The sequence below is a fragment of the Stigmatopora nigra genome, chromosome 7 (assembly GCF_051989575.1).
Source record: "Stigmatopora nigra isolate UIUO_SnigA chromosome 7, RoL_Snig_1.1, whole genome shotgun sequence".
Taxonomy (NCBI): domain Eukaryota; kingdom Metazoa; phylum Chordata; class Actinopteri; order Syngnathiformes; family Syngnathidae; genus Stigmatopora; species Stigmatopora nigra.
The window spans coordinates 212174-231207 of record NC_135514.1 but is presented as its reverse complement, the minus strand read 5'-3'; the positions used below and the strand labels follow the sequence as shown (position 1 = coordinate 231207).

The 19034-nt window shown below is 40.8% G+C and overlaps 1 protein-coding gene across 6 annotated transcripts; it reads right to left on the bottom strand.

Moving 5' to 3' along the window:
• Positions 1–2541: 2541 nt before the first annotated feature.
• Positions 2542–18164, bottom strand: tcaim (T cell activation inhibitor, mitochondrial). Of its 6 annotated transcripts, none has more exons than XR_013326952.1 (12): positions 18106–18164; positions 17022–17132; positions 12843–12975; positions 11798–11954; positions 11470–11728; positions 11067–11177; positions 6253–6350; positions 6031–6122; positions 5721–5953; positions 4844–4975; positions 4468–4748; positions 2542–3509 (listed from the first exon to the last, which is right to left on the bottom strand). XR_013326952.1 is itself a non-coding variant. In XM_077721405.1 (11 exons), the coding sequence occupies exons 2-11, from the start codon at positions 17054–17056 to the stop codon at positions 4523–4525; spliced, it is 1476 nt and encodes a 491-aa protein (XP_077577531.1). In that variant the 5' UTR covers positions 17057–17132; positions 18106–18164; the 3' UTR covers positions 2542–4522. The 6 variants fall into 6 exon arrangements, 4 of the variants coding, with proteins under 4 accessions (XP_077577531.1, XP_077577532.1, XP_077577533.1 ...); XR_013326953.1 differs by having other exon boundaries at positions 2542–3133; XM_077721405.1 differs by having other exon boundaries at positions 2542–4748.
• Between the last annotated feature and the right edge of the window lie 870 nt (positions 18165–19034).

Here is a 19034-nt window from a genome sequence, read left to right as displayed (position 1 = left end):
TGGGTTCCCTGAGACTGGTGTTGGGAAGGATCGCAGCAGCTGGACTGGGAGACAAAGTTGGAAACATTCACGTGGTGTCTCCTGAAAGGCCGCTCGCCGCGGCCTGCGAATTCCAACAAATACCACTCAGAGCTGCCAACAAGGAACGTGGTACCCTACGTTTTTCATCCAGCCGGAGATATTTGACTGCCCCTCACCTCCGACTACCCCCCGGATGAAATAATACGCGTTCCAATGGCAGCTCTAGCGCTGTCTGAGGGTAATCCTCAGGCGCTTGCAGTGCAACAACAACAGCAGCAGCTGGACTGAAACTTCACCCTGAGAAATTCTATTTCCTGCAGCGAGGTGGAATTCTTGGGGCATAAGATACAGCACGTTGGATGACTTGCAATAAAGGACTGGCTGGTTCAAAAAATAAACAGATACAGCTCAAAAGTTTATTGGACTGTCATTGTATTATCGGGCGTTTGTTGAGGGATTATCCTGCTTTGGGGTGCCCTTGTTTCAGCTCCTGTAGAACAATCATTCCATCACATGGACAATAGATTGTCAAGAGGCATTTGTCAACCTCAAGACGGTGCTCACCAATCCTGTCCTCACATTCCCAGAGCCAGCCCTGCCATTCATGCTGGACAGATGTGAACAATGTGGGCTGTGCTTTCGCAGTGAAACCACACCACTGTGGTCGGACTCATCTCAGGAGGGGATGAGTTCGCCTACAGAAATTAGGTCAACTAACTGTCTTCGTGGTGCCCGGTGAACACCACGAAAACTGGAATAAATTACATTTTTTTCAATTCATTTCAATGGGAAAAGTCCACTTGAGTTACAATCTGCTTGTGATACGATCACAGTCTCGGAACGGATTACGATCGTAAGTCAAGGTACTACTGTACTTACATTGAGATTTGAGACAAATTTTAAGATACGAGCATTTGAGACAGCCAGTTGGCCAGGCCGCATCTCCCTCGTGGAAAGATCTCGACGAGCACTGGGCGAAGCTTTGCATTTTTTCCGTGTTTTTTTCCATTAGTCAGTGTGAAATTAATTGAAACACAATGGGTCCAAAGCAAGCTGGTGCAATGAAGGGTAGTGCGAAGAAAAGACATATGACAATCACATCAGACATAGGCATTGTCGTCATCATTGACTTGACAAAAAGCCTAGTAGTCATCATACCCTCAGCTGCGTATGACGAAATTGTATAGTGCTTCTCCACAGGTCCGCCATCTCAGGCAAGACCCCTTAACTGACATATTGACTTGTTAGCACTCCGCCACGATGGAAACATCGCAACCACCTCTTGAGCGCCATCAATCCGGCGACTGCAAGTTGCCTCACTGATGCTAACAACGATAAAATGTATCACTTACATCTCACTGTCTTCTTACTTACCATCCCTCAGTTCGCCTGTAGAAGGCAGATCCACGCCCAAAATTGTGGGTAATGGATCGGGCGTTTGTCAAAAAGATACTAGGAAGCGGAGCTCGGAGTGGTTGTTGTCGTAGCTTAGCTTAGCCGCAATGGCCGCCCGGCATCCGCTCCCCTGCCTCCTTTCTCTTCGCCGTCTACGGCGTACTTTGGGTGGGTTGGATATCCTCGGAGATCCCGGAGGTCTCTGGATGTTAATCGATGTTAAACACGAAATAATTGAAAAACATTAGTGTCCGCGTGACTAAGCTGGCTTGCCAATACGAATGGAAAAGCAGGAAGTTCGCAGAAAGCCGCGGTGGAATACATTAACTTATTCGCCTTGGATATTACACAAGAAGGTTTAAATATAATGTAACGTAATATTAAAATGCTTTTTAAGTTTGTGTGTGTATAGGAATATAAATTCATAAGGATTGGATTGGATAGCTGTTGGGTTTATTCTGTATTACTATTATAAATATAGTTGTATTAAGTCATTTCTTTGTTAAATCATTCTCTTATTATTCTCAAAGTGTTGCGAGGTCATGAACTGCAGCCTAGTCCACTCTCACATGGACTTCTCCAAGGATTGTTGACGCTACATCCACATACCCAGTATCGGGCTGAGAGGGTTGTTGATCGGGCAAGGACTGGATATCTGCCATTTCCAGCAACGGAGCCCATAACAAAGATATTGTTTCTGCCACGTCCATAACACTCGTGACGCACTTCGGGTTTTTCTTTATGTAATTATTATATGATTCTTAGGTCAAGGAAGGCATAATTGTTCTAATCTAAATGTTGTTTAGGTCTAGTCTCCTGTTTTTGTTATTGGTAAAATACTTTGATTGTTATTGTAGTCCCAGATGTTGTTTTTACTCATACTTGATGGAATGATCAACAACTCTGTAAATTGTTTTGATTCATGGCAATAAGAGTCGTACGAAAACGTCTATTCGGTGAGACGTTCGGAAGTTGTAGGAGGAACTTGCTGAATCTCCCCTCGGAGGTTTTACCTGTTGTTATCCATTTCTATTTAATTAAATGTCAATAATTGAATAAGATGTCTGCCTGCAGTTATTGATAATTACGGACGAAGGTAATTATTAATGAACCTAACAATAGCTTTATTCATCCCGTATTTGGGAAGTTTCATTGTCACAGTAGCAAGAGGTTGAGAATGCAGAAGCAGGATAGTCACATACAGTTACAAGTTGGACAATACAGTCGCAAAGGCCACAGAACAACAAAGCCAAACCACAAAGTACAAAGCAAAACAAAGTATATGGGATCATTGAGAATCATTAAATCAAATCATTAAAACAGAAAAGCAGCAAAAACGCAAAACGAGCAAGAGCAGACGGAGCTACCACTACCGGCTGCCACTTAAGCGACGTCATCAATGTTGCAGTAGCAAAAACGGATACAGACTCAAGAAAAAGATGTTGTAGAGTTGGATAAAACAGGAACCAAACACAGGAAGTCCGACCGAGGTTGAAAAATGCAGTCACTGTTCCAAGCATATCCGCACAGTTCCTCAGTAGTCTGTATCTGAAAAATCAACAGTAGCAGAGTAGAACCCCTAGACTCCGTTTCCGGCCTGGTAAGCGCCGACAGCTTTTCCATCTTATCCCATAATAGAATGGTTGGTCTGACACATCGCTTCTTCTCCCAGCACATTTGTCCAGCTCCAAATATCCAGCGGCATTGAGGTGTTGCTCTAAGATAAGATGACAAAGTCGCTTGGCAATTGCTTGTTCATATTGTATCAGTTTTTGTAAGTATAAAAACATCGTTGACATATAAACTTTGCCTTGTATGGTTGTCATATAAACTTTGCCCTGTGAATGGTTAACATGTCAACAATCACACTCAACTGTCTGACACTGATTAATCAAACTTTGCCCTGCAAGTTTGGTTGTTGTCATATAGACTGTGCTCTGTTGTCCGAATATATGAAAAGACTTACCCGTTGTTCGTTCGGACAGAGTTGCAAGGACTACAGACAGTGTGTTCATGCTGTTTGAGGAGTCTCCCCATGCTGCAGTCTTAATTCCTTTAAATTTGTCTCACTCTTTCTGTGCCTGCTCTTGAAGCTGTTTTACAGACCCAACAGATATCGTAACTGTATACATTTCAGTATTGATGCTTGGATACATTTCGATAATTTTGCCAATACCTCTTTTGCCAACCCGACTTCCTATTAATTTGGTAGCATTTTTGGGTCACTTTGATGTTTACATTTGTCCAAACCAAATTAATTGAGAGGAGCAATGAATGACCATTTAAAATTTTCAACATTCCACCATTCACTCAAAGATGAACATTTACAGCCAGTCTTCTTTGTTTAAATGAATTGGATGTCTGTCATCAATTGTAGGTCATGAGTTCATCTTAGGGAATGGGTCACTTCCTATTACATTTGGGTGTTTTCCTGGAAATTTGGGGGCATTTCAGAGTCCCTCCAAATATTGTGGGGCTGCTTTATCGCAGCGGTCTTCGAGAGCCCTTATCCAGATATTCAATGTCTCCCTACACCAACACACCTGAATCCAATAATTGGGATCAGTATGAACCTTTTGGACAGCTTACTGATGAGTTGATCAGATATAGAAAACAGACTGGATAGGGGCTATCGAGGACTGGACTTGGCCACCACAGCTTTATTATATGGGTCTAACATAAATTGTAAAGGAGTGAGAGCTATGGAACTGAAACGGTTATGCAGAATTGAGATTAACTTGACAAATGTTAACTGAACATAACCATTATCATTATACTCTCAAGTCATCACATTTTTGTACTACTTGAGTAGTTTCTAATCATCAAAATTAAAACAATCATGGTTTGTCTATTTGGCTTCCGTTAGAATACAATAAAGTGCTTCCAATTGAATGATTCATCATTTATCAAATATCAGTATTGATTAACCATTCAATTCATTGCAAACTGACTGACCATTTTAATACTAACACAATTATTTCTCCACAAATATTGGTTGAAAACTAACAGATGTTGCTTCCCATTAACAAATGGCTACAAAATATTTGTTACCTAGCCAATATTCAAATGTGAACAGTACCACGTTGATTGACTGAAGCTCTTCAGTTTAACTTTTCCAGTCCCAGGGGATACAAAGGTCTCCATCCTGCATAAGGGAGTAGAAATGGGAAACACAAATATGGAGGCCCAACATGAGAGGTGAACGCTGGTCCAACAACCGTTCACAGCAAAGAATCATCTGGCTACAGGTGACACTGGGCTCCTTGGAAAGACTCAGAAGAGACAGACTTTGAAGACACAACTCAATCACTGCATCCTCTTTTGCCTGCAGTCTGTACACACGGAAAGAAAGAATTCAGAGACAAGAAAGGTAGAAAACATACAGTGAATTTTGGACTTCAGTTGAGGTTGGGTGCACCCGACTCACAGTTTTTGATGCTGAGTGCGTTCTCTGGCAATGGATGCGTGGCTCTGGAGGAAGGCCTGTAGCCTCGTTGGATCACAATTGGTGGGTATCACGTATTGCCCCATCTCATGAAGACGGGGACTAGAACGGCCTCTGTCATTAACACAAAAGACAAATTATGAAGACAAACATTTGTGCGGTAAAGAGATCAAGGCTGGTATAGGAAGGGTCCCCGATACAGAAATAATAAACTTGCTTTGGTATTGGCAAGTGCTGACAAATGAAATGTCATTCACAGACTGAATTTAAACTAAGTCCCACAATAATGCGGACGGTACAGGATCGGTATTGGAAAACTCAAAACAACAACAAAAACAACATAAAAAGATATGGACAATGAATTTCCCAAAGATGGGATGAATAAAGTTATCTAAAAAAAACACGACCAAAAAAAGAGACCATGTATGACTCCAATATAATGTTGAGTATCTCAAGGTACCAGCTGATGCTACAAGGCCAGAAACAGTTGCCAAAAATGGTGTCAGATTAACAGAAAGAAGATAAAATATATATATCTCCCACTTTAAGAATATCATGTGTAGTCCATCAAGGCATTGGCCGACACTGCATTTTGGAAACAGTACCAGGTGAAAAATAGTGGTATTGGAATAACACTAAAGAAAGATAATGTACTTTTCCAAGATCATATTGGGTCTTTCAAGGGGTTGTCTGATACTGCAAAGGCTGCCATCGGTATCAGGTCCAAAAAATGTGTCAGATCAACACAAAATTAAAACCATTTTTTTGCAATATATCATGTTGGCCGATACTGCAATATTGGAATTAATTGCGCGCCAAAAAATACGATATTGTATTAATACTAGAAAATATGACATACTTTTCCAATATCAGGCTGAGCCCCGCAAGGCTCCGGGGGTGTAGACATAGCCTCTGAGATATGAGATTTTTATGGAAGGTGCAGAGTGAGCTGTAGAGCTCGGTAATATGTTCAGCTGGTCCCAGCCTCTCGGTGTGAACGACCTGCGCCCCACCCAAGAGGAGACTGATCCTTTCCTTGAGCCACTGGGTCTGCTGGTGTAGGACACGAATGCTGGAGAGCTGCTCAAACAGCTGGGGGAACACAAACAAAGCCGGTGAAGAAATGGGTTTCAGCATGGCTTTAAATAAAATGGGAGCACATTGATTACTTTGGTCCACTGATGATGAACATCCGTAGTTCCCAACATAACATCCCCGAAGGCATTCATCCCTGATTGGTCAGCAAACACGACAGTGTGACCTGGTGTATACATGGAGACCAGCTAATGTGCATTAATTGACAGCAAGTGGGAAATTTTTCGATATGGAGAAAGTTGATTTATGGTTTACCCAAATGATTTTGATAAACAAACTCAGGAAGGGGTTCTTACCTTGAAGGGTGAGCATGGCTTCTGGATTCTGAATAGACAATCGATTGAGACTCTGAAGCTGAGCGCATCTGTGCGCCACTCCCCAACTGCGCTGCCATCTGCATATTAAAGCTCGTGTTACATGTGGAGGCAAACTTAAGAGAGTAACATATTAGGTTTTCACTTCCATTGTACATGTACTGGCACTAATATTTTGATACAGCGGTTAGGGCATTGGCCTCTCAGTTCTATGGTTTTGGGGTCAAATCTAGGTCAGTCTACCTGTGTGAAATTTGCATGTTCTCCCCGGGCCAGCGTGGGTTTCCTCCGGGTACTCTGGTTTCCATGGTAGGCTAGTTGGACACTAATTCGCAATATGCCCATCAGCTAGCCTTCAAGGAAATAGAGAAGGAGATTGAACTCAAAAGGTTGGAAGTTGAACTCACAAAGAGTTCCAGTAGGGTAGAGAGTAGAGGGTTTAATGTCAGTAAAAGCCTTCCTCTTGTACAGCAGTTCTGTGAGACAGACGTCGAGGCGTGGTTTAGTGCATGTGAACGGATAGCACAGTCAAATAAATTGCCAGCAGAAGGCTGGGCCCTGGTCTTACAAAGGAAACTGTCTTGAAAAGGTCTCGAAGCCTTGAGTACAATGTCGACAGAAGACAGGCTGGTATATGATAAGGTAAAAGCAGCAGTGTTGATGGTTTATGAACTGGTGCCTGAGGCATACCGCCAAAAGTTCAGATATCACAAATTAAAGCCTGGACAGTCAGTGGCTGAGTTTGGCCGCTAAAAAGAAGTATTCTTTAAATGTTGGTGTGAGGTAAGCAAAGTTTCCACTTTTGAAAAACTTACTGAGTTACTACTAATCGAGGAATTGATACATTGTTTACGAGAACGCATAGTAGCCCACTTAAACGAGCGCAACTTTAAAACGATGTCAGAAGCCACCGATCTTGTCGATAACTACCTGTTGACGCACAAAAGCTCGTTTGGGTCTACTCGATCTGATAACCGACGTTCTACTAACTCAAATCTGGGTAGTAAGGCTGCACTTCCTGGTAAGACAGTAACGCCTTCGTAGCGTCGAAACACTGTCACAGAACGCGTAATTTTTACACAGAGGTGTAATTTTTGCCATCGAATTTGGCATCTTAGAGTGGATTGCTTTTCACCGGGTGAAGGATTTGAACGTGAAAGAGACAGGAATGGTTCAGACACTGCATCTGCAGTCTACAGTCTCTGATGTTAAATCGCCAGATGACTCAAAGGACGTAGTCGATAAGGGGTACACGCCCCATTTGTATAGTGGGTGTGTCTCTCTCCCTTCAGACTTACAATAAGCTTGCTCAGTCCGTCTATTACGGGACACCGGTGCGAACCAGTCTCTAATGTTGTCTGGTATCCTGCCTTTTTCTGGTGAGTCTGAAACCAATGTGTTGGTAACGGGATTAAGTTGTGGTTATATATCCTCCCCGTAAATTGTGGTTATATATCCGCCCCCTTTTTATGTACCGCACCGTGGATTCATTCAGGCCGCAATGTTGAGCTACGCTAGCGTAGCTACTTCCTGCTCTCAACTTGTCCAATAAACTCACTTTTTCGGTAATGGTCAACATCTTTCGCTTTTTCTTCGGCTCATTAGAAGCACAAAGGATGGAGAGCGTTTGGGAGGCATCACGAAGGGCTTTACAAAACTTTTGCGCTTAACTTGGCGAGAAGCGTACTGTACAGCACGAGATAAGCGTGGGCTGAGAATGGGCATCGGGAGAAGTTTGGGCTTCCGTGGTGAAATGGGGCCAATGGGGGGTCGAGTACATTCAGTGAGCAATCAGCTTGCGCGTTTATGGCCCATGATGCGGCCGTGTTGCGGCCGTGATGCTGCCGTGATCTCCCATGATGCTTTGCGCATACGTCCATTTTTTGAGTTTGTAAAATTTAAAAAATGATGAAATTACTAATTCTAATTGAATGTTTTGTTTCCATAGCTTGTAAGATGATGTAATTTATAATTTTAATTTTAATTATCTTAATTTCCCCCCCCCCCCCCGAAAAATCCGTGAAGCTCTGCGCACGCGATAGCTGAAGCGCGAAGTAGCGAGGGATCACTGTATTAAACATTACATATATGAACACTTTGCATTTTAATACATCTCTTGCAAAAGAAGTGCTCGCTCCAAAGTTAACCAAAACACTTTGGAGGTCACTTCTCCTTCACACCTGGACTTCTCGAGACTATGGTTCAACAATAACCTCTTGGGAACTGTGGATTTGTTTTAGGAAATGTGGCTTCTCAAGATGGTCCAGATCAACTCTTTCAACTCTCTCTCTCTCTCTCTCGCTCTCCTCTCTCTCTCTCTCTCTCTCTCTCTCTCTCTCTCTCTCTCTCTCTCTCTCTCTCTCTCTCTCTCTCTCTCTTTCACTCTCTCTCTCTCTATCTTTCACTCTCTTCTCTCTCTCTCTCAACTATCTCTCTCTCTCTCTCTCACTATCTCTCTCTCTCTCAACTATCTCTGCTCTCTCTCTCTCTCTCTCTCTCTCTCTCTACAACTCTCTCTCTCTCCTCTCTCACTCTCTCTCTCTCCTCAACTATCTCTCTCTCTCTCTCTCTCAACTATCTCTCTCTCTCTCTCACTCCTCCCTCTCCACTCCTCTCTCTCTCTCAACTATCTCTCTCTCTCTCTCTCTCTCTCTCTCAACTATCTCTCTCCTCTCTCTCTCTCTCTCAACTATCTCTCTCTCTCTTCTCTCTCTCTCTCAACTATCTCTCTCTCTCTCTCCTCTCTCTCAACTATCTCTCTCTCTCTCTACTCTCTCAACTATCTCTCTCTCTCTCAACTATCTCTCTCTCTCTCTCTCTCTCTCTTCAACTATCTCTCTCTCATCTCTCTCTCTCTCTCAACTATCTCTCTCTCTCTCTCTCTCAACTATCTCTCTCTCTCATCAACTCTCTCAACATCTCTCTCTCTCACAATCTCTCTCTCTCTCACTCTCTCTCTCTCTCTCTCAACTATCTCTCTCTCTCTCTCTCTCAACTATGTCTCTCTCTCATCTCACACTCTCTCTCACATCTCTCTCTCTCTCTCTCCCTCTCTCAACTATCTCTCTCTCTCTCTCTCTCAACTATCACTCTCACTCTCTCTCTCTCAACTATCTCTCTCTCTCTCAACTATCTCTCTCTCTCTCTCTCTCTCAACTATCTCTCTCTCTCTCTCTCTCAACTATCTCTCTCTCTCTCTCAACTATCTCTCTCTCTCTCTCTCTCTCTCTCTCTCTCATCAACTATCTCTCTCTCTCTCTCTCTCTCTCTCTCTCTCTCTCTCTCAACTATCTCTCTCTCTCAACTATCTCTCTCTCTCTCTCAACTATCTCTCTCTCTCTCTCTCTCAACTATCTCTCTCTCTCTCTCTCAACTATCTCTCTCTCTCTCTCTCTCTCTCTCTCTCAACTATCTCTCTCTCTCTCTCAACTATCTCTCTCTCTCTCTCTCTCTCTCTCAACTATCTCTCTCTCTCTCTCTCTCTCTCTCAACTATCTCTCTCTCTCTCTCTCTCACTATCTCTCTCTCTCTCTCTCACTATCTCTCTCTCCTCTCTCTCTCTCTCTCTCTCTCAACTATCTCTCTCTCTCTCAACTATCTCTCTCTCTCAACTATCTCTCTCTCTCTCTCACTATCTCCTCTCTCTCTCTCTCTCTCAACTATCTCTCTCTCTCTCTCAACTATCTCTCTCTCTCTCTCTCTCAACTATCTCTCTCTCTCTCTCAACTATCTCTCTCTCTCTCAACTATCTCTCTCTCTCTCTCTCTCTCAACTATCTCTCTCTCTCTCTCAACTATCTCTCTCTCTCTCAACTATCTCTCTCTCTCTCTCTCAACTATCTCTCTCTCTCTCAACTATCTCTCTCTCTCTCTCTCTCTCTCTCTCTCAACTATCTCTCTCTCTCTCTCTCTCAACTATCTCTCTCTCTCTCTCTCTCTCTCTCAACTATCTCTCTCTTTCTCTCTCTCTCTCTCAACTATCTCTCTCTCTCTCTCTCTCTCTCTCTCTCAACTATCTCTCTCTCTCTCTCTCTCAACTATCTCTCTCTCTCAACTATCTCTCTCTCTCTCTCTCAACTATCTCTCTCTCTCTCTCTCAACTATCTCTCTCTCTCAACTATCTCTCTCTCTCTCTCTCTCAACTATCTCTCTCTCTCTCTCTCAACTATCTCTCTCTCTCTCTCAACTATCTCTCTCTCTCTCTCTCTCTCAACTATCTCTCTCTCTCTCAACTATCTCTCTCTCTCTCTCTCAACTATCTCTCTCTCTCAACTATCTCTCTCTCTCTCTCTCAACTATCTTTCTCTCTCTCTCTCTCAACTATCTCTCTCTAAAAAAAATATTGTGGGATTTTGTACAAAGGATCTTGTTTTTATATTTTGGAATGGTGATTTGCATATCAAAGTGTATCATTTTATTCCTATCCTAGCTGTCTGTCACCCAATGGCAGGGCACAAGGAGAACGACAAATATTCACTATCACACTCGTACCTATTTAGAGTGGTCAACCAGCCGTCCCTGCATGTATTCGGTGGGATGTGGGCGGGAACTGGAGTACCCAGAGGAAACCCACACAAGCCCGGGAGAACATGCAGACTCTACAAAGTGAAGACCGATCTGAAAAAACTGTGACAGTAACCGCTTGGCCACTGGGCCACCAAGATTTGTTTTATCTCAATGAACATTTCACTTACTAAAATATCTTAAGCAATTTTAATTTGGACCCTGATAATAGATAATGTGACATTTCCATATTGATTTACTCATCTCAATCTGTAAACGTGATGAAAAATGTACCTGATATCAGCCAGGTCAAATTTGAGACACAGTTGTTTGAGCTCTTTTCTTCGAGGAAAACTATCACTGTGCTTCTTGGTCGCCTCTGCCTCATTCTTCTGAAGCCACATGCTGGCAAAGAAGTTTGTGTTAAATTACTGACAGTATGCCGTCAGCAAAAAGAGTTATCACCTCACTCTGTATATGTTGACCATGGATGGAAAAAAAGATTGCAAAAGTACGTGAGCACTCAAGGGCTTACTTGATTATTTTAATATTTCTTGGATCATTGAAGCATTGAATTTGGGCAAACTATGCACTAAAAAAGTAAAATTTGAGAAGGATTAGTTCAAAAGAATGTGTGCAAATTATGTTCCATCTGAGCCTGTCATGTAAAGCAGCAGCAGCAGTTGGGTTTACTAACTTGAGCGTAGGCTCGACTCTGGTGGCCTGCTGCAGCTCCTCCTCCTCAGGGTCTCTGAAGCCAGTGAAGGTGTAATAGCTCTTATCCCACTTAATGGGTCTGTAGAAAGGAATGGAGGCTTCAGCTGAGCTTTGGGAAGTTTTAGCAAGGGCTTGGAGTCCCTTCATGTCCTCCACGGGCAGACTGCAGGACTTCAACACGTTTTTCACTGTGCTCAGGACATCTTTTGTATGCAAGGCAAAGCTCACAGAACGGAACCCTTAAATTAAGTAAGAATGTTTACAGCTTAAGTCAGACCACAGAGATTTTTATCATTACGGAATGACACCTGTAGTTGAGGTAAGTAGACCTTGCCGTGGGTCACTGCTGTCTTTTGTCTCCCTCACATAAAAAGTGAGTTTAATCGGCTGAACTGAACGTAAGCCAGGCTTTTGGAGATTTTCCAAATAGCCATTCAATCTCTTCAAGGAGTTTTCATTCACTTCCTGCAAAACATCAAACCCATAAAACACAAATAAAAAAATATTAAAAATATATATGTAAAATAAGGCAAATACATTCTATTACTTTTGAAGAATTTCTATGCAAATTCAGGGATTTTCTATTTCGCTTATTCGCACAAGGCTTGTGAGAGTGTTGGAACCTACTGTCAAATATGGACAGCAGGCTTTAAATTAGACGGACAACCATTCACACGAGCACTCATATCTGGGAGAAATTTAAGAGTTCAACCATACAAACATGCATATTTTTGTGATGTAAGAGGAGACCAGAGTAGTTTAAGAGTTGCCACAAGCACTGCAACTAAAGAAAATATATACAGTGGGGCATAATTATTTAGTATGTGTATATGTGTGCATATATATATGTGTATATGTGTGCATATATATATGTATATATGTATGTGTATATGTGTGCATATATATATATATATATATATATATATATATATATATATATATATATATATATATATATATATATATATATATATATATATATATATATATATATATATATATATATATATATATATATATATATATATATATATATATATATATATATATATATATATATATATATATATATATATATATATATATATATATATATATATATATATATATATATATATATATATATATATATATATATATATATATATATATATATATATATATATATATATATATATATATATATATATATATATATATATATATATATATATATATATATATATATATATATATATATATATATATAATATATATATATACATATACACACATAAATATACACACATATACATACACATTTTTTATACAACAAAGCCCTATGGTTTTGTTGTATCTTAACTGAGGACTTACCCGCTCTCTGGGATATTGACCAAAGAAGTCAGGATGAACGGCAAAGTAAAAAGGCCTGAGAGCATCGATCACCTGTGCTCCAGACAGAGCTCTTTGCAGGAAAAAACGTGTGGCTACATGTTTTCTTTCCAGCCTAGAAAAAAAGATTTTCCAACGTTTGGCAGAAATGCTTGACAAACATCACATTTACCATTCATTCATTTATTCATTCATTTTTTGAACCACTAATCCTCACAAGAGTCACGGGGCGTCCTGGAGCCTGTCCCAATTGACTGCAGGCATGAGGCAGGGGACACCCTGAAGTGGTGGCCAGCCATTCGCAGGTCATGAGTAAACAGACAATTAATGCTCACACTCATTACTAGGTGCAATTTAGAGTGTTCAAGCAGCCTACCATGCATGCTTTTAGCATGTGGGAGGAAACCGGAGTACCCAGAGGAAACCCACACTGGCCCAGGGCTAACATGCCATCTCCACACAGGAAGACCGACCTGGGATCGAACCCAAGGCTCCAGAACTGTGATGCCGATGCGCTATCACAGATAACAGAGCTTGATTAAAACATATGAATTTCAGCCTTAGGTCTTTCCACATTTTTGGTTGTTTGTCACACCTTTCACCTTTTCCAGACTATATAATCAGTCAAGACATTTTACAGAAAGATCATTTATTTTTTACAGGAATAATATCTTGCCTTGGGTAATCTTTGATATGCCTAACAACAATCCCCAGGGTACCAAACACAAAACCTTTTAAAATATTTATCTTAAAGAGACTCAATGCTCAATGTTCAATATTTTAAACCGTTGAATGCATGCAAGATGGTTTGAAATAGGATTGTGCCCTGGCTGAAGTGTTTTGTGTGTAGTTGGAAAAAAATCAGTTTGTTATTGTGTTTGCAAGTGAATTCATCCTTCTCATTGTTCACCCTCACCATTGGTCTTCACTCACGGCGAAAAGCTGCCTCCATTTGGTCACTTACTGGTTCTTAACTGAGGTGCTCCGAGCATACAGAATATCAATGTGCCTTTTGTGAAATATGAATTGTATTCTTATAGTTAATCTTGCACACTTATGCACTCTGATGAATTTAAAGTTACTAGAATATAATTTTATTGACCATTGGTTAAAACGTGCACTACACCTTTTGTTGTCACCACCCAGTTCTCTCTTCATGTATTCCCGCCTAAAGTTTCTACCCGCCTACCTCTAATAAATACACCATTCAAGCTGGTTTTCGGGAGGAAATAGCTTTGAGGAGCTCAGAGTAGACACATTATGTGGCATCTGAATTGTTGCCTCCCCCGCCTCTACAGAAGCGGCTAAAATATCATTCTTCCTGTCTCAGTGTGTGTTTCTGTGTTTAAGTTTATTGAAGTGTTGGTCAGTAGCCCCAATACCTTTCTCCAGTTTAGTAAAACACTTTTGTCGCATGACCACTTCCTACGTTATTCACATTTTCCCCTCACACGCTCTACCCACCACCGCTTTCACCAGCTTACACCAAGAAGAACTTCGCTAAGCCAGGTTTTATGGTTCTCAATAGCATTTTTTGTTTTTATTTACTTTACATCTTTTATTTTGTGTATTGCTTTTGGATGCCTGCAAGGAAACACGGTCAACACAATTCAGCCATGTCTGCTCAGAGGAAATCTTGAAAGTGCAGGAGCAGACTGTTGCCACAATAAATGGACCATTGGCTATCTCAGTAGACCACGATACGTCAGGCTTCAGGGCTGTGTGTCAGAGATGGTAGGCTGCACCTCTAGGTGTTCTTTGAATACACAACCAAAGTTCGATGTATATGAAGTAGAAAACTGGAAGTACAGGACCAATATCACTGACGGGGAATGGAGCGCTACCAGAAAACTTTGGATAAAATTTGGCAAGGGTATCATGAAAATAGAAGGACTTAGCATCAAATAATGTAATCAAACCTGACGTGGAATGGCATGGGTAACGAGGAATTTGGCATGGAAACTTGGCATGAATCATACAAGGTAGCCGATCCAACAATGACTTACAAACACATGGGGTTTAAATAGACAGACAAGGGCTGATTATCAATCACGCACAGCTGGTAACAAGAGGAAGGGAAGCCTGGAAGGACACAAGAGATGAAAAGCACACACACGCACACACACCATTGGTGAAGCCCTACAAGTACCTGAGTAATTACCTCAAAAATAAACTGGACAGATAACTTGTACAAAAAGCCCCAAAGTCATTTCCATCTACTGAAAAGACTAAGCTCTTTAGGAGTTTGCAGGGCTCTGCTTCAGACATTTCATGACAATGTGGTGCTCCAGACTAGATGCAGTATTTTATGCAGTGGTCTCCCGGGAACAGCGAGCATGGAAAGGAACAGAATGAGGCTAAACAGGCGGTAATGTAGGGAGAGCTCTGAGCTAGGCTGTTCCCTGGGGAACATAGAGGAGATGAGTAAGAGGAGAATGTTGGCAAAGTTTATAGTCATCACGGACAAGCCCTCACATCCACTCCATGTGGCTGCAGAGGCTTTAAGCAGCTTCTTCCCTTGCAGATTCAGACCCCCACCCTTCAAAAAGAAGTGCTATCGAGGGTCATTTGCTCCATCAGCGAGGACACTATAATAAAAACATCACTGGCTTATGTTAAGATGAACTGGGCTCAAAACTTCTCTGCCTGTTCTCAAAAGAAATATTGGATTTTCACACCTTTTAGACGCACTTAAAAGTCTAACATTTTCTCTAAAATGGTCGGCGCGCCCAATCGGTCTCTACGCCTTGTTTGTGCACTAAATTCATTTTTTGTATGGCCCTGGCCGCTTGAGTGACTGGTTTCCTCGCCAGCCCGCTACTTATTGCAATCAACCCAGCGGACGTTCACCTAAAAAATTGCCCACCTGCGCATTCCAGTAAATCTATTTAAAACATCCCAGGGGAGTGGCAAGGCATTTGACTTCCGTGTGCTCGCAGCGCATTTAACCCTAAATAGTCAAACAAATAACTAGTGCTTTAATAGAACTAAAATGTGTTTAATAGTTCTAAAGTTAGACAGATTTTGCGGAAGGGAGAGCAGAGTGGCAGAGGAAGACTTTTTTCACGGCAACGCGCTCATAACATAACATAAAGAAATTTAAATGAACTTGGATTATGATGCAGACACAGAAAAATAAATTTAATCTAACTTTACAGTAAACTTAATTCTAATTTTGTTTTAAATTTCCATACCATTCTTCTCCCGGGTTGGCTCTATTTGCTCCCATCCACACTGACTTTCAATCAATATCAAGGGTTGTTTATTCCATTCAATATATTCCCAAAATGATGCACAATGTCCTCACAATAGGATAACGCATGTCAACTTGTCAATGAGAAGTAACGGCGAAAAAAAAAACACTGAAAAAATGCAACGCTCTGCCTAGTGCTCGCCTTACAAAGAGGGAGTTGCGGGGAGAGAGACTGTGCACATGATGTTCTTATGAAGAGCCTGTCGCGTCCGCTAACTGCTCGAATATTAAATTTTAAAAATATTTGTTCAAAATTTTAATCGTATCTCAAATTGCTCGTATGTCTACGTACCACTGTATTGTGAAAATCTGCCCTCTGGTGGTCGAGTTATAGGATGTGTGACAATCAACCCTATTCTTTGCATCTGGAAAAAGTTCATGTCTACATTGATTTCAAAGGGAAAGCAAATTGAATAAAACATATCTTGAACAAATGGGCGGCCTGGTGCGCAAGGGTTTTTAGCACGTCTGTCTTATAGTTCTAAGATTGAGGGTTCAATCCCTGTTGGGTTATGATGTTCCAGTGTAGAGTTCTGCATGGGTTTTCTCGGGTAATTTGGTTTCCTCCCAAAACTCCCAAAATCCCAAAACATGCATGGGAGGCTGGTTACTCTCTAAATTCCCCGTAGGTATGTGTTGTTGGTTGTCGGTCTCTTTGTTCCCTGCGATTGGCTGGCCACCAATTCAGGGTGTCCTCTTGCCTACTTCCTGAAGTTGGCTGGGACGGGTTCCAGCACCCCCCGTGGCCCTGAGGACAAGCCGTACAGACAAGGAATGAGAAAGGATCTTGACCAAACTGCAGTTCATGTGGCGCTCAAGTTCAAATTCCTTTTTTTTTTTTAAATAAAAACATTAACTTCATGTTGTGTTTTGTGTTGTTCTGGTTCAATAGTCATTTAGAAAGTTACCTAATGGTGCCACGCAGGAAGCATTGGAGGGACATAGCTGATACTGTGCCGTGGACAGTTGAACTTTTAGCTCATATTTTCAGCAATAGTTGCATCAGGGGCAACAACAAACTGAGGAAAGTGTCAGAAAGATAAATCAAGACTTTAAAAACAGAATTGTGAGAATAAAGCAAGAATTAAGAAAAAAAAGTATGTTTTTCAATTACCAAAAATGTCATTAAAGTAAAATAAATAATTGTTAACGTTCTTATGTCACCGAAATAAGTTTGATTTACAAGTTTCAGCTGTCAACTGTTGACTACCAGTCTTTTATCCCTGAAAGTGCTAATGGGAATAATAACCTACACAACTTAACAACTTAAGTTTCCACTACTAGTAAATGAAATCATGCAAAGTGATGACAAAGCCATGACATTAATATTTTCTTAAGGACGATGCCATAATGAATGATTTAACGACATGTCCATGATTTAATTGGCAAGGGTTTTAAGCACTTTTCAGACATTGTAAGAAAACATTAATTTGATCTTTTTTTCTCTGCCAATTGAAAGCTTACCACATCCTTAGTACCGGCCTGGCTTTTAATTTTCTCTTCATTACTATACAAACATATTAACCATAAACATACGATTATTTGCACAAGCCTTATTATATTGACCTCCATTTTCAATTTAAGTTGTTAGTCACTGAGCAAATCAAGCAAAGTGTAAGCATCTTATCAATTATGACATTAAGGAAATGAACTTTGTAAAAAGTTTCTGACTATTTACCCCACACCAAATTCTTACCGGCTAAATAGCCATATAGGGCCATATGGGCTATTTGACCGGTTACCGGCTACGGAGCCACTGCATATTTAATTCACGTCATTGTCATTCCTTTTTTTTAAATCTGCGTTCGAGTAGTGTCCCAAATAAATGAAGGTTTCAGTATATAAGCCTCAATATCATGCGTAGCAGCCAGAGCATTATCACATTTCATCTACAGGGACATAAAAAACACAAAATATATAATGGTAGTTGTTAAATAATAACTAATACATTTCCTCGGTGAGTACAGTAATATGTCCACAAGCTGGCCTTGCCTGGTGTTATGATGGCCGACCGGCTAGCTCGTTAGCATTCCGCTTGTTTTGTTTTCATGTTTTCTTTTTCTTCTACCACGAATTGTTTTTACCTCTAGTGCCACCATTCGGACTGGAAGAGAATTTCATTTCATGTCTTTTAACGATTCTTTGCAATGTAAAATTATATATTTTTTTCCCACTGTTTACCTTTTCGACGTGCCTCAAACAATTAGAAAAATCTCACTTCTCCAGTAAATAACACTATGTAAGCAATTTAATATAATTGTCGACTCAATTGTGTTATTAACCATGACTACTACGTCACTTGAAGGCAAGATCATTGGCATCCCATTTCTTCTCATTTGTGAAGTGTCTGAAGTGCTTTATCTTCACTCTGGTAAATGTAATTACACTTGAATAATGACAATTCAATTCAATTCAAAACATGATTATTTATTATCTATAACAACCATGGGGCCTGTTGGTCACGCTGACATCTCGAGTTTCAAAAACTCTTTTTAGGGATATGTTTATAGAACACTTCCATCGATCTGCTTACTTGGGTGTGTAGAAGATGCTTTTTTGTATGTGCTGTAATGAACAGCTAGGCCGGCTTCTTCTAATTGCAAATTATTTTATTCTCTCAGGTGAATAGAAGAACGTATGTAAGGGTTATTACTGGTACTATTATTAATTTGCTGGCAATGAAGAGTGCTTTGCTTTATATTAGGAATATTAATCATGATATATATATGTCCTTGCAATGAATAACGCTTTGCTTGCAACCGTGATAAACAACGCGAAGGTCGCTCCTCTATACAGCGAGAATTATCAAAGTTGTTTTGAGAAACATCGACCTCTCACATGGTCACCCATACGAAGATCCGGGAGGACTCTCACTTGTTTTGACTTTGACTTTGCACCGGGTGGGGATACCGCTTCCCTTC

Coding starts and splice junctions, on each gene's coding strand:
- tcaim (XM_077721405.1), bottom strand. CDS start 17,056: ATGTCCCTCCAATGCTTCCTGCGTGGCACCATTAG. Junction 6,351..11,066: donor TTTGACCTGGCTGATATCAG/GTACATTTTTCA, acceptor TTTAATATGCAG/ATGGCAGCGCAGTTGGGGAG. Junction 6,123..6,252: donor AGCCATGCTCACCCTTCAAG/GTAAGAACCCCT, acceptor TGTATACACCAG/GTCACACTGTCGTGTTTGCT.